This window comes from Pan paniscus, chromosome 4 (assembly GCF_029289425.2).
Source record: "Pan paniscus chromosome 4, NHGRI_mPanPan1-v2.0_pri, whole genome shotgun sequence".
Classification (NCBI taxonomy): Eukaryota; Metazoa; Chordata; class Mammalia; order Primates; family Hominidae; genus Pan; species Pan paniscus.
The window spans coordinates 126,995,515-127,010,897 of record NC_073253.2 but is presented as its reverse complement, the minus strand read 5'-3'; the positions used below and the strand labels follow the sequence as shown (position 1 = coordinate 127,010,897).

General features: G+C 36.4%; 1 protein-coding gene across 4 annotated transcripts in view; it reads left to right on the top strand.

Moving 5' to 3' along the window:
• FNIP1 (folliculin interacting protein 1) overlaps positions 1-15,383 on the top strand; it is a 148,672-nt gene that overhangs the window by 103,979 nt on the left and 29,310 nt on the right. For all 4 annotated transcript variants that reach the window (XM_003829326.5, XM_003829325.5, XM_063604216.1 and 1 more), the window contains 2 exons: positions 12,742-12,888; positions 14,046-14,215. In XM_003829326.5, coding sequence (XP_003829374.1) covers positions 12,742-12,888; positions 14,046-14,215 — 317 coding nt within the window. The remainder of the gene's footprint in view (positions 1-12,741; positions 12,889-14,045; positions 14,216-15,383) is intronic.

Here is a 15,383-nt window from a genome sequence, read left to right as displayed (position 1 = left end):
ATGATATTAGCTGTAGGTTTCTTGTAGATATTCTTTCAAGTTGAGGTAGTTCCCCTTTATTCTTTGTTTGCCAGGAGTAGATAATTATTGATTAAATTTTTTAAGTAGACGTAGGCTATTCAAGTTAATCTGTTTCTCCTTATGTGAGTTTTGGCAGTGTGTGTTTTTCAAAAAATTGATGCATTTCATCTAAATTTGTGGGCATAGACTTGTTCATATAATTCCTTAATTATCCTTTTAACGTTCATAGTATCTATAGTGATACCCCTCTTTTGTTTCTGTTATTTAGAATTTGTGTCTTTTTGTGTTTTTCTTGGTTTCCTGATAAAGGCTTAACAATTTTACTGATCTTTTCAGAGAACCAGCGTTTGGCTTTGTTGATATTCTCTATTTTCTGTTCAACTACAATAATTTCTGCTCTAGATTTTACTATTCCTTATCTCTTGAATGCTTTAGTTTTATGTTGCTGTTTGTCTAGTTTCCTAAGATTAAAGCTTAGATCGTTGATTTTAGATCTTCTTTTCTAATATATGTATTCAATACTATTAATTTCCCTTTAAGCACTCCTTTTGCTGCATTCACAAGTATTGATAAGTTGAATTCACATTTAGTTCAAAATATTTTAAAATTTCTTTCAAGATGTCTTCTTTGACCTATGTGTTATTTAGATGCATGTTTTCAATCTCCAAGTATTTGGGGATTTTCCAGTTATCTTTTTCTTACTGATTTCTAGTTTGTGATTTGAGAACATACATTGTATGATTTCTATTATTTTAAATTTGCTAAGGTGTGTCTTATGGCCTAGAATGTGGTCCATTTTGGCAAATGTTCCCTGTCAGCATGGGAAGATTGTGTATTCTCCTGTTTTTGGATGAGGTATTGTGTAAATGTTAATTAGATTCAGTTGACTGATGGTACTGTTCAGCTCTATTATATCCTTACTAATTTTCCGCCTGATGGATACATCATTTACTGATAGAGGAGTGTTGAAGTTTCTAAGGAAAATAATGGATTTATTTCTTCTTGCAGCTCTGTTTTTGCCTCACATACTTTGATGCTTTTTTGTTAACTGCAAATTCATTAAGGATAATTATGTCTTCTTGGAAAATTAGCTCCTTATCATTATGAAGTGCCCCTCTTTATCTCTGATAATTTTCACTGTTCTGACCTCTGCTTTGTCTGAAGTTAACACGGCTATTAGTCCATTTTCGTACTGCTATAAAGAACTGCCCAAGACTGGGTAATTTATAATGGGAAGAGGTTTAGTTGACTCACAGTTCAGCATGGCTGTGGAGGCCTCAGGAAACTCGTAATTATGGCGGAGTGTGAAGAGGAAGCAAGGCACCTTCTTCACAAGGCAGCAGGAAGGAAAAGTGCCGAGCGAAGGGGAAAGAAGAGCTCCTTATAAAACCATCAGATCTGATGAGAACTCAGTCACTATCACAAGAACAGCATGGGGGAAACCGCCTCCGTGATTCAAATACCTCCACATGGTCTTGATCCCTTGACATGTGGGGATTATGGGGATTATGGGCTTACAATTCAAGATGAGATTTGGGTAGGGACACAAAGCCTAACCTTATCGGTTATTCCAGCTTTCTTTTGATTAGTGTTAATGTAGTATATCTTTTTCTATACCTTAACTTTTATTTTATTTTATTTTATTTTATTTTATTTTATTTTTGAGATGGAGTCTCGCTCTGTCACCCAGGCTGGAGTGCAGTGGCGTGATCTTGGCTCACTGCAAGCTCCGCCTCCTGGGTTCACACCATTCTCCTGCCTCAGCCTCCTGAGTAGCTGGGACTCCAGGCACCCGCCACCATGCCCGGCTAATTTTTTTTTGTATTTTTAGTAGAGATGGGGTTTCACCGTGTTAGCCAGGATGGTCTCAATCTCCTGACCTCGTGATCCACCCTCCTCGGCCTCCCAAAGTGCTAGGATTACAGGCGTGAGCCACTGCACCCGGCTTCTATACCTTAACTTTTAATCTATCTCTGACTTTATATTTAAAATGGGTTTCTTGTAGACAACATAAAGTTGGTTCTCTGCCTTTTAACTGGTGTATTAAGACCACTCACATTTGAAGTGATAATTGATATAGTTGGATTAATATCTATCATATTTGTAACAGTTTTCTATTTATTTCACTTTATGTTTTTATCCTCCTCTTTTTATGTCTTCTCTGGTTTTAAGCAGTTAAACGCTTCCATTTTTCTCTCCTCTTTTAGCATGTCATTTATATTTCTTAAAAACTTCACTTTTTAGTGTTTGTCCTATAGTTGGCAATACACATTTACAACTTTCAAATAACCATGTACTGCTTCACAGGGAGTGCACAGACTTCATAACAAAATATTCCAATTTCTCCCTCACATCACATCCCTTATAACATTGCTGTCATTCAATTTAATTTTCCATTAGCTATGATCATTCAATATATTGTCATTTTTATTACCCTAAACAATTATTTTTCTATTAGGTCAATTTAGAATAAGGAAAATGAAAGACTTTATTTTACATTTATTACTTTTCGGATACTCTTTTTATGTAGATTTGCATTTCTAACCTGTTTTCTCTGAAAAATATCTTTCAACATATATTAAATGTCATTTTTTTCTGCCATCAAATCTGTCAGTTTTGGTCTGAGGAAGTCTTTCTCTTTTCCTTTTGAATTATTTTGCTGGATACAGAATTCTAGGTTATTGTTTTTCTTTCAATGTTTTAACCATTTTTCTCCAGTCTCTTTTTTTTTTGCATAGTTTCTAACAAGAACTCTAATGCAGTTCTTACTCTTCTATAGGTAAGGTTGTTTTTGTCCTTCTTACTTCCATTAAGATTTTGTCTTTGGTTTTCTGCAGTTTCAGTATGATATATATAGGAGTAGATTTGTTGGTATTTATCCTGCTTGGTGTTCTGTGAGCCTCCTGCGTCTATGGTTTGTTGTCTGTTACTAATTTTTTTTTAATTCGAAGCTATTATTCATATATTTTACTTCTCCATTTTGTATTTATTACATGTATACTTTTGTAATTGTACCACAGCTCCTGGATATTATTTTTTATCCTTTATTCTCTTGGCTTTTCAGTTTCGGAATTTTTATTGACATACCTTCAAGTTCATTGATTCTTTCCTTGGTCATGTCCAGTCTGCTGATGTGCCCATCAAAAGCATTCTTCATTCCTGCTCCTTTTTTTTTTTAATTGCTAGCATTTCGTTTTGATTTTTTAAATGACTTTCCATCTCTCTGTTGCATTATTTGGTCTTGCATGTTGTCTATTTTAAACATCAGAGCAACAATAATCATATATATTATATAAAATAAACATATTTATCATAATTTTCAATTCCCATTCTGATAATTCTAAAATCTTTGCCAAATTTGAGTTTGATTCTGATGCTTTCTTTGTTCAGACTAGTTTTTGTTGCTTTCTAATTTTTCATTGATAGCTATATATGATGTATTAGGATATAGGAACTGACTTTAATAAGATTTTAGTATGAAGTTTTATATTAACCTAGCTAGGAGCCTTAGATGTGTTTAATGTTTGCTGTAATGTTAGTTGTAGGTGCCAGAAGCCTCACTTTCCCATAGTTTCCTTTTTTTTAAATTTTAAACTCCTCTTTCTTTGGTTTTCCCCAAGAACTACTTCTTTGAATAGATTCTGTGTCCTGCAGCTCTTTTAGTTGTAATCTGCATTTGTTACACTGGAGCTATGTTGATATGGAAGTAAGGTGTTGGAGAGAGGAAGGGGAAATGTTCTGTAATCTTAAAATTAAATCTGATTTTTTTTTTTTTAGTCTGAATTTCTGGGATGTGACCTTTGGAAGTATTTCTTAGCCATCCCCTCTCCCTGCCGCCTATTTTTCTTTCCAGAGGCCAGCGAGGAAGGCTGCTTCTCTCTCAAGTCAGATAAGGCTCTGGTAAAATAGTTTTATTTGGAGAGCAGACCTTTGTTTTGGAGAATGTTCTAGGAATATTTCAAAACTGTTACTTTGTCACTACCTCTGTCCGAACCATAGCCAAATGTTTCTCTGATTTTCACCATGAAAATATGATAGTATCCCATGAAAGTGGGGAGGTCTCCCTAAGACTAGGTCCCTAGGAGTTTTTGTCACTGAGAGGAATTCACACTCATTCTTCAGCAGTTAGTCAATTACTATTTAAGTGTTCCTGCTGGTTATTGGCTCCAAAGGCTTCTGCTTCAGGTAACTTGATCTCAGTTGTCATTCTCTGTATTTACCCATTTTTTCAGTTTTCAGAGTGATGGTTTTCCCTCTGTCCGCAGTTTGGTGATGTAACTAAGAAAAGTCATTGATTTTTCAGTTCCTTCAGTTTTTCCCTTGTTCTGAGAACAAGAATAATGACTTCCAAGCTCTTTGCAGGTCAAAGCTGAAATTGGAAGTTCACATATTTTTAAATCAATATTTTAATGTAAGAATACATTGAACTGAAGTAAGATTTAAAACTTTGTTGAGTTAAAAACTGAAATTGGGCCAGGTATAGTAGCTCATGCCTGTAATCCCAGCACTTTGTGAGGCCAAGGTAGGTGGATCATTTGAGTCCAGGAGTTCAAGACCAGCCTGGGCAACATGGTGAAACTCTGTCTCTACAAACAATACAAAAATTAGCCAGGATTGGTGGTGCATGCCTGTAATCCTAGCTACTGGGGAGGCTGAGGCAGGAGGATCAGTTGAACCTGGGATTCAGAGGTTGCAGTGAGCCGAGATTGTGCCATTGCACTCTAGCTTGCATGACAGAGCAAGACCTTGTCTCAAAGGAAAAAAAAAAAAAAAAGCCAAACAAACCACATCCTAAATTGATCTAGACTTTTCTTTGGAATTTAAATTACATCATAAACCTATGCTTTTTTTTTTTTTTTTTTGAGAAAGAAAAAAAAAACCATTCAGATACTGCTGTCACTAGAGAAGTATAATGAAAACTGTTTCCCAAACTCTTAGAGTTTGTTTAGTAGGTATGGGGCTAGCATCTACATTTCACAAACTCTTTTGGTAATAACTAGCTTAAACTTTATTCAGGGGCCAAGCTTGGTGGCGCATGCCTGTAATCGCAGCACTTTGGGAGGCCACGGTGAGAGGATTGCTTAGAGTTTTGAGACCAGCCTGGGCAAAAAAAGCAAGACCCTGTGTCTGTTGATAGCACAACAGGGTGACTATAGTCAATAATAATTTAGTTGTACATTTTAAAGTAACTGAAAGAGTATGATTGGATTGTTGGTAACAAAGGATATATTCTTAAGATGGTGGATACCCCATTTATCCTGATATGATTATTACACATTGTACCCCATAATTTATATTACACTTACAGTGTACCCACAAAATTTAAAATAAATAAAAGACCTCATCTCTAAAGTAAAAATTTTCGAAGTAGCCAGGCTCAAGTGGCGTGCACCTGTAGTCCCAGCTACTTAGGAGGCTGAAGCTTGGCAGGATTGGTTGAGCCTAGGTAGTCAAGGTTGCAGTGAGTTATGATTGTGCCACTGCACTTCAGCCTGGGTGACAAAGTGAGACCACATCTCTTTAAAAAAAGGACAAAACTCTTTTCAAGGAGAAAAATTACCAAATTGTGTCTTTCTTCTGCACTACTGTAATGGAACTATAAGCCTTGTCTTACACAATTGCTGTTCAACTCTTAGCAGGGATGTCAGAGTCAGCATTTGAGAGCAGTTTTGTATTGAAATAAAGAGCAATTTCTGATTCTTCAGAGTGATTATATATGCAAACGAAGGTGTCTGTGTGTTTTATTGAAATCGGGACATTTTGAACCTAATATCCTGATAAGCTAAAATACTATCAATTGGGTAAAATTGGTTATTTATTATCCCTAATGGTTTATGACAGCTTTACTCTGTATACATTCCCTTGTAGCCCAGTGCATGTGCCACCAGTGCCTGTGCTCTTTACATAGCTGAAAGATTGAACTTAACCACAATTCAAACACACACACACACAACTAGAGTGGTTTCTCTACCTATAAAATAGGCCTCTTATGAATATAAGTAGTATTTGAGAACTATGAAAAGTTATAGCCTTGTATTTTCTAAATTTAATCTACAGTTGGAATTTTTTTTTTTTTAACTGGAGTGAGGCAGGATTGCTTGAAAGCTTACTCAAAGATTCTTAAGGAGCCAGGTGCAGTGGCTCACGCCTGTAATCCCAGCACTTTGATAGGCTGAGGAGGGTGGAACATCTGAGGTCAGGAGTTTGAGATCACCTTGGCCAGCATGGTGAAACCCGTCTCTACTAAAAATACAAAAATTAGCTGGATAGTGGCGGCTGCCTGTAGCCCCAGCTACTGAGGAGGCTGAGGCAGGAGAATTGCTCGAACCTGGGAGCCTCGGAGGCGGAGGTTGCAGTGAGCTGAGATTGTGCCACTACACTCCAGCCTGGGCAACAGAGCAAGACTCCATCTCAAAAAAAAAAAAAAAAAAAGATTCTTAAGGGTTTTGCTTCCCCTGAAGTAGATATTATGCCAGTAATATAAAAGAAATGTGCAATGAATAATCAGGTGTTTCATTTGTAGTTTTTTATTTTTTGTGGTTTAAATTGTTTTTGTTTTTGAGAGAGGGTTTCAAAACACTCCTAGGCAGGAGTGCAGTGGCAGAGGATAGCTCACTGGAACCTTGGTATTTTTAAATATTTTTTAAATATGTTGTATAATGGGGTTACTATGTTGTCCAGGCTAATCTTGAACTCTTGTCCTCAAGGGATCCTCTTGCCTCAACCACCCACAGTACTGGGATTACAGGCATGAGCCACCGTGCCTTGTCTGGTTTAAGTTGTTTTAGTTTACTTTGTTTACACCAGAATTATTATTAATACGTTTTATTGAAATCCAGACGTTTTATTTTATTTATTGAAATCAAGACATTTAAAATTTTGTGGGTACATTATATGTTTTCAATAGTTCTTTTTGCTTATTTGCTTGAAAGAATCCTTCAGGATTCTTTCTGAGTATCACATATTGCATTAGTATAAGGCAGTGAATCTTTGCCCTTGAACTTGCAGTTAATTATACTATTGGATTGACAAATTCTTTTCTGCAGTCACAAGCTTTGTGGCAAAGGCCAAAAGTTTCTGCTTGGGCTCTGAGGAAACACTGTCATTATAGATCCAGCTGAAGTCACCAGAACAGTAAATATTGTCATAAGACTCCTTCCAAACAGGATACTGATCTTGCTCTTAGATTTTAAAAGACTTTTTTATTTTTCAAAATTTTAATTAAATACTTGTGAGTCAATTGCTATGGTATTATATAGTACAAATGGCCTAGACTTAGAATTTCAAGATTGCCTGGAATTTACAGCATGCGAGTTATAAAATCTGTAAAAGTATATGTCACTATTATGTGCCTTTCCATTTGTATTGTTTGATTATTTTGCTTCAGTTGCTGTGCAAATATGAAAGGGATATTAAATATTCTTACAATATTTTATAATTTTCAATAAGAGGTCTACCTATATAAGTACTTTCACATATACAATTGATATTCACCATTTGTGGATTTTGTATTTTAGAATTCACCCACTTGCTAACATTTATTTGTAACCCCAAAATATAATTGCAGTGCTTTTGCAGTAATTTGTTTACATGTGCAAAGCAATGAAAAATGTGAGTTGCCTGACGCATATGTTCCTAGTTTAGATCAAGCAAGGTCTAATGCTTTGCCTTCTTGTTTTAATTCTCATACTGTTAACAAATATACTTTTTTGACATTTATTTAGTGCCAATTTTTTTGCATTTTTGTGCTTTTTGTTAGTGACTTTGCTGTTAAAAATGGCTTCCAAATGTAGTGCTGAAATGCTGTCTAATATTCAGTGTAAGAAGATTGTGATGTACCTTACAGAAAAAATACATGTGTTAGATAAGCTTCCTTCAGACATTATTTATGGTGCTGTCAGCCATGAGTTTAATATTAATGAATCAACAGCATCAAATAAGATATCCTTAAACAGAGAGGCACATCAAGGTTATGTATTGAGGGTTTGATGAAAATGTGACCAGAGGCTCATAGGAACCTGTTTATTTTCCTTAGGGGCAGTGGTTCAGTGTTGCTAATTCAGTGCTTGAGTGGGCTTTATAGAAAATAACTACCTCAAATAATGAGAATAGACTCTGCAGTCAGCCCTTTATATTTGTGGGTTCCACATCTGCAAATCAGCCAACCTCGGATCAAAATATTTGAAAAAGAAAAACCAATAAAAATTAACTGCAATTAAAAAAATACACATTAAAAAACCAATGCGGTATAACAATTATTAACATAGTATTTACACTGCATTTGGTATTATAAGTACTCTAGAGATGGTATATTTTTTTTTTTTTTTTTTTTGAGACGGAGTCTTGCTCTGTCACGCAGGCTGGAGTGCAGTGGCGCAGTCTCGGCTCACTGCAAGCTCTGCCTCCCGGGTTCACACCATTCTCCTGCCTCAGCCTTCCGAGTAGCTGGGACTGCAGGCGCCCCCCACCACGCCTGGCTAATTTTTTTTTTTGTATTTTTAGTAGCGACAGGGTTTCTCTGTGTTAGCCAGGATGGTCTCAATCTCCTGACCTCGTGATCTGCCTGCCTCGGCCTCCCAAAGTGAGGTGGTTTTAAGTATACAGGAGGATGTGCATGGGTTACATGCAAATAGTATGCCATTTCATAAGGGATTTGAGCATCCACAGATTTTGGTAACCATGGGAATTCTGGAACCAATCCCCTGAAGACACCAAGAGATAAATGTACTTCTTAAATTAAGGGATTATTTAAAATTAACAATGACATAATCTTTAAATGACTATTTGAGATCAAGTGATTAGTAAATTTTGGGCAGTTGAGAAGAGGAAGGAAATTATTTACATGTGTACAGAAAACATGAAAGCTAGAGAAGCAGGAAGCATGTTTAGTTAACATTGCTGCCTAACAAAGACGAAGTCTTTAGATTTTTATATAGACCCTAGGCATATCAAAGAAAACTAAATCATGCCTACAGTTTCCTCCCAACCAAAAGAGTCTTTCATTGTCCGGGCACTGGGAAAAATAAGGGGACAGACTGGGAAAAATAAGGGGACAGATTACTGAAAGTATTTGCTTTTCTTACCATTGAATGATAGGGCACAATTATTAGTGGAGAAGAAAGAAATGATTTCTAGAATAAACCATTACTTCTAGATTTTTTTTTTTTTTTGAGACGGAGTCTTGCTCTACCTCCCAGGCTGAAATGAAGTGGTGCAATCTCAGCTCACTGTGACCCCTGCCTCCCAGGTTCAAGTGATTCTTGTGCCTCAGCCTCCCAAGTAGCTGGAATTACAGGCACTCACCACCACACCCAGCTAATTTTTGTATTTTTAGTAGACGGGGTTTTGCCATGTTGGCCAGGCTGGTCTTGAACTCTCAACCTCAGGTGATCCGCCCACCTAGACCTCCCAAAGTGCTGGGATTATAGACGTGAGCCACCGCACCTGGCCATTACTTCTGGATTGTTAATGACAACAACATAGAGTTGTATATAGTGAGAAGCACTGTTGCGTAATTAATTTCTTTGCCTTCTTTATACTTGATAACACTCTGAGGCCATAGCATATATAATACTTTTAAACAAATATAATATTAAATACTAAAGCAAAGGCTCTCATTGGACCACTAATACCAGTGTTTGTGATCTGGCTCTGTGCAATGACACATGGACTTATAGTAGACGGTAATATGCTGAAGAAACTCATGAAAAAGTCTTAAATGATCAGCATATTTATTTATTTATTTATTTATACATTGTTTCTTTTAATCAAAAAGTATATGCACATGATTAAGAAACAAAAATTTCTGAAAGGTCCAATAATTAAAAATAAATGAATCCTATCCTACTCACCCCATTCTTCCCAGACACATTCTCTTTTTAACTATTATTTCTTGTTATTTACTTCCATATTATTAAAAAGTATACGAAATGTTGCTATTTCCTCATTTATCAGTTTTAGATCATATTTATTTTCTGCCATGATATATGGGTTTATGCCTGTTTCTTGGTCCTTTATGGTCTCAGTATTGTTATAGCACCATCATGTTCTTCGGCTCCGGTAATTTTTCTGCTTTCTTTTACAATTTATTCTGTTTTGTCTCTGGAATCCTTTTTTTTTTTTTTTTTTTTTTTTTTAGAAATTGGCACTCCTGGATTGTTCTGTGTTCCTTTTTTTTCATATTTTCCTTCTCTTTTTGTGAATGTTTTGTTTTTCTATCCCTTCTATGCTTTTTTTCATTTCAGCAAATCTTTGATGCTTTCTTATTTTTGGATAATCCTTTTCTTTGAAAATTAGATTCTCTACCATATTCTTTAATTTTAATGTACATTAGAGTTTTGTTTAAAAGTTTTCTTCCATTGTTTGCATTATTTCTGTTTTCCTCTGGAGTCATTTTATATGGGTGAGTATGTGTGTGTTTCTGTTCTTGTCTTTTTCTCTGCTTGGAGGCTTTCTCTAAATATCAGTGTTTTTGGTTGCGCTCTGTAGTTGAGAATGAGGTAACAAACTGTAGGTTAGGAATTCTGTGCATAATCAGGCTTTTGACTGGAGACCTTCACTTCAGGGCAGTGTTTTTCAACCTTTTTTTATTATCATTACCTAAAGAAGCATATTTAGATATTTTTCCCCTAATCTCTGCTCCTTCCATACCACCGCCCCCCACAATCCCATGAAGATTTAACACTACAAGATATACTCTATATCTGATTATATACTCTGAAAGATACAAATGCCAGGAAGAGTTTGGAAAAGGTCATTCCTCTGGGCCGTTCAACTGCTATATCTGCTCTCTCCTATCTGTAGTCATTTTCTGGGGAAGTGGAGAGGAGGTAGGGAGCTGCCAACCATTTATGGACTTTGAATTAGTCTCCCAATTTTCAGTACTGTATCGTAACTCCTGTCATGACTTTCCCCAAAATTTGTGAGTCTTGAGCCTCTTCTTGCTTTAGTGGGGCAAATTAGCTCCCCTTTGTATATGTCTCCCTCTGTGATACTATGACCTTATAACTTTCTCTACTCTGCTACTTCAATCACAATTCCACCGTATGTTTGTATTCCAGAATTTCATGAAATCTCTAATTTTAATTTTCAGTAATAGTTCCTTGGCAATTTTTAAAAAATTAATTAATTTATTTTTTAAATAATAGAGACAGGGTCTCACTGTGTTCCCCAGGCTGGTTTTGAACTCTGGGCTTAAGCAGTCCTCCTGCCCCAGTCTCCCAAAGAGCTGGGATTACAGGTGTGAGCCACCACACCCAGCTGGTTCTTCTCTAATTCTATTTGTTGCACTAGTTTATCTGTTTTCAAATCTTTAGGTGGTGTTCATTTGGGGCCTCAGAAACTGAAGAGAGGATAAACATTTGTCTTCAATTTTCCATCGTATCTGGACACCTGTAATAAGCTTTAAAAACAAACATTTTCATATATGCCTAGTTTGTATTCTAGTCATATTTGCTCTATAAAATAACTTTTTGTTTATTTTAAAATTCTTAGCAATGATTATATGTTCTACAGAGAGCTCATTAAAGTGACCTGTTCTTATTGTTTCTATCCATTGTAATACATCATGTTTATATTGTTTCAAATTCAACAAAATTTGTAGAGGCAAGATAATTCTTCTCTTTTTTGGCTCCTAGGTGTTAGACAGTGATACTGAGGTTGGTATTAGAATTTATGGAAATCTCAGAGAACTTTCTAGAGCAGTATTGCACAATAAAATCTCAGCCGTCAGCCACATGTGGCTATTTAACTTAATTAAGATAAATTCCCTTCCTTAGTCATACTGGTCACATGTCATGTGTTCAGTAACCACATACGGCTAGTGGCTACCATTTCAGACAGTGCAGGTTTCCATCATTGCCAGGTTCTATTAGACAGCATTGTTTTAAAAAGTAGAAAGTAGGACACCATTCTGTAGTTCTGCAGGATTGACTAGTTTCTTAAGCCTCAGGCTTTGCAGGAGTTGCTTAGTCTAGTAAATGTATAGGGCTTTGTTAAATAGATAATGATGTAAAAAGAAAATAATTAACATCTTGAAAGTATGCTTTGAAGCCTTCAGGAGAAAGTACAAGTCACAGGACTAGCTATTGTCTAAATTAGTCCAAGAGACAGCTAAGAAAGCACTGTGCTAATTGTGTGATAATCTTTTTTTGTGTTGATTCAAGGAAACACTGTAGAAGGTTGAGAGAGTCATAAAATGTAGCATGTATGTATACTGTTCTCACTGTCCTTAAGAATGTTACTAGAGTCTTAGCATAGGCAACAAAATGATGCAGATAAACTGTTGTTTTGAGTGGGTAGATGGATAAGCTGTTACCTCATTTAGAATATTTTCTTTTTGTACATGTAGTTGATTATTTGCGGTATATTTAAGTACAGCATACCCCGTAGAAATGTGGAGCTGGAATGGGCTTTAGAAATTATCATCGTATCCTTTCATTTTACAGGTATGGGAAACAAATGCTTAAAGTAGGGAAATAATTTACTCTAGGGCACACAGTCACTGGTGGGGAGAGCCAACACCAGAACCAACATATTTTGAGAACATTTCCCATGGTACTGTGTTGTTGACAAGGAAAGAAGGACTTGGTCCATTGTCTTTCCTCAAAAGCTTTAATAATCTAGATGTAAGGACCAAGCTGGCAATATAAACTTAAAATTATTTTAAGAGTATGTAACTCTTGGAACTATACATTTCATAATGTGTCTTCCTCTTTTTAGAACAACAATTTGTAATCTTTACACGATGCCACGAATTGGAGAACCTGTCTGGCTTACAATGATGTCGGGGACTCCAGAAAAGAACCACCTTTGCTATCGTTTCATGAAGGAGTTCACCTTTCTAATGGAAAATGCTTCCAAAAATCAGTATGAATTTATTTATTATAACTAGATATCTATATTGTAATCAAACTCAATTACAGATGTGGAAGAATCATCCATTATCTTTGGAATTATTTTATATTATTAATCAAAATTAATAATCAGAATTCTAAAAAATAATTAAATGATAGGGTATGGAAGAGTATTACAGAACCTTATGAATGAAAAGCAGTGAAAATGTCTGTAATTATGTAATTAAAATTCCTGACATATTGTAGAATTATCTGAGGCTGCCCATTTTTTTGTGAATTGTATCCATTTATAGTTTTATTTCATAGAAAAGAGGTAGAAAACATTTAAGGATGGCCAGGCGTGATGGCTCACACCTGTAACCCCAGCACTTTGGGAGGCTGAGGTGGGTGGATCACGAGGTCAGGAGATCGAGACCATCCTGGCTAACACGGTGAAACCCTGTCTCTACTAAAAATACAAAAACAAAATTAGCCGGGCATGGTGGCGGGTGCCTGTAGTCCCAGCTACTTGGGAGGCTGAGACGGGAGAATGGCGTGAATCCAGGAGGCACAGCTTGCAGTAAGTGGAGATTGCGCCACTGCACTGTAGCCTGGGTGACAGAGCAAGACTCCGTCTCAAACAAACAAACAAAAAAAACATATAAGGAAATGGTAGGATTCTAATGATGCATTTTCAATGTGATGTTTTATCGTATTGTATTATTTTAACTATTCAAGTCTTTGGAATCCAGATGAATAATTCAGTTGTTTTTATTCTCTTTGATGATAGACAGAGTTTGCTTAATACTTTGCCTCGTTTTCCCATTCAGTAATTTGGAAATGTAAGGACCTGCTGGTTGATTCAGTAATTAATTGTGTGATTAAACACTGAAATTAATCCATAATTTTTGAAGTAAAATGGCATTTCTGTTTTGTACTTACGATCTGCAATAGCTCTTATGAATGTGTTATCTTTATTTCAAGTAGTTTTTAACTCCTCCTCAACCAGAAACTATTAACTTTCATTTTAATCTTGGTGTTATATACTCATCCTTTCCTCTCTCTTCTCCTTTTTTTGGTGCCATTTGGCCACATGAGCATATATACTCTCCTTGCTTACTTTTTCACTACATTTTACCTAAGGTTTCATGAAGACTGATTGGAATCTGATCAGATGTATTTTGTTTTCAGATTCTTGCCAGCTCTCATTACTGCAGTTCTGACCAATCATCTTGCCTGGGTTCCAACAGTCATGCCAAATGGACAACCACCTATAAAAATATTTTTAGAAAAGCATTCCTCTCAGAGTGTGGACATGTTGGCAAAGACTCATCCATATAACCCACTTTGGGCACAACTGGGTATGTAATCTGACAACTGTTACACTATGTATTAGACTTTTTTGTAGCTATCTGTAATTATTTTATAGCAAAACCAAAAATAAATAAAATGCTTTTACCTCCTGCATTCTAAAGCATCTCTGCTTTGCTTGTCCTTTCATGTCTGCCAATTTGTCTTATCCTCGTCTTAGACCTGAAATCATTCCTTATAGATGAAGAACTGCAGGTAGAGCAAGAGGAGCAGGCTGATAGCTGGTTTACTAGTAACTTCAGATCTTCAGGATGTTTTATGATTTCGTACTTTGTGTTAGGTACTTTGCAAGAAAGAATAAATCAACAGTCACCTGTGATACCTAAAATCAATCTGGTTAGGAGTGAAGCAGTTCACTGAGGTTTCTGTTGATCCACTTTTGTTCACTTGCTGAGTCATTTTGGAAAATGTTTCCCTCAGTGTTAAGCACCACTAAACAAGTCGGGGAACAGAGGGGAGAGTAGATGGTTGATAAGTTCATAGGCAATAGGGAGGGATTGTACCAGGGTGCTAAAGACACAGGCTGTGGAGTCAGGCACACCACATTTGAATCACAGTTTCCTTATTCATAAAGTAGGAATAATAATAGATGATACATACTTTAAAAGTTGTAAAAATTAAATGAGATAATACATGTAAAATGGTTGAGACTGTGTCTCGTAAATGTAGCTGCTAATTACCTCTGCTCCTACTCTGTTGCTTTTAGATGATGGGGGAAGAGTAAGATGAGAACATTTTGGTGACTGGGTAGTAACTTTCCTTAGGTTGCTCTGTGATTGAGCTTGCCAGGTGGATTGTCATATGGCTTATCAATTCATATAACCAACCTCCATCCCTACTGGCTTTCTCCCTTGTTCCCTCCCCCATTCCCTTCCATTTTATTGAGTTATAATTGACATACAGTAAATGCATTTTTTTAATGGAGTCTCACTCTTTTGCCCAGGCTGAAGTGCAGTGGCACGATCATGGCTCACTGCAGCTCCAATTTCCCTGGGATCAAATGATCTCCCTACCTTAGTCACCCAAGTAGCTGGGACTACAGGCACGTACCACCACACCAGGCTAGTTTTTGTATTTATTGTAGAGATGGGGTTTTGCCATGTTCCCCCAGGCTGGTCTCAAACTCCCAGACTCAAGCGATCTGCTCATCTTGGCCTC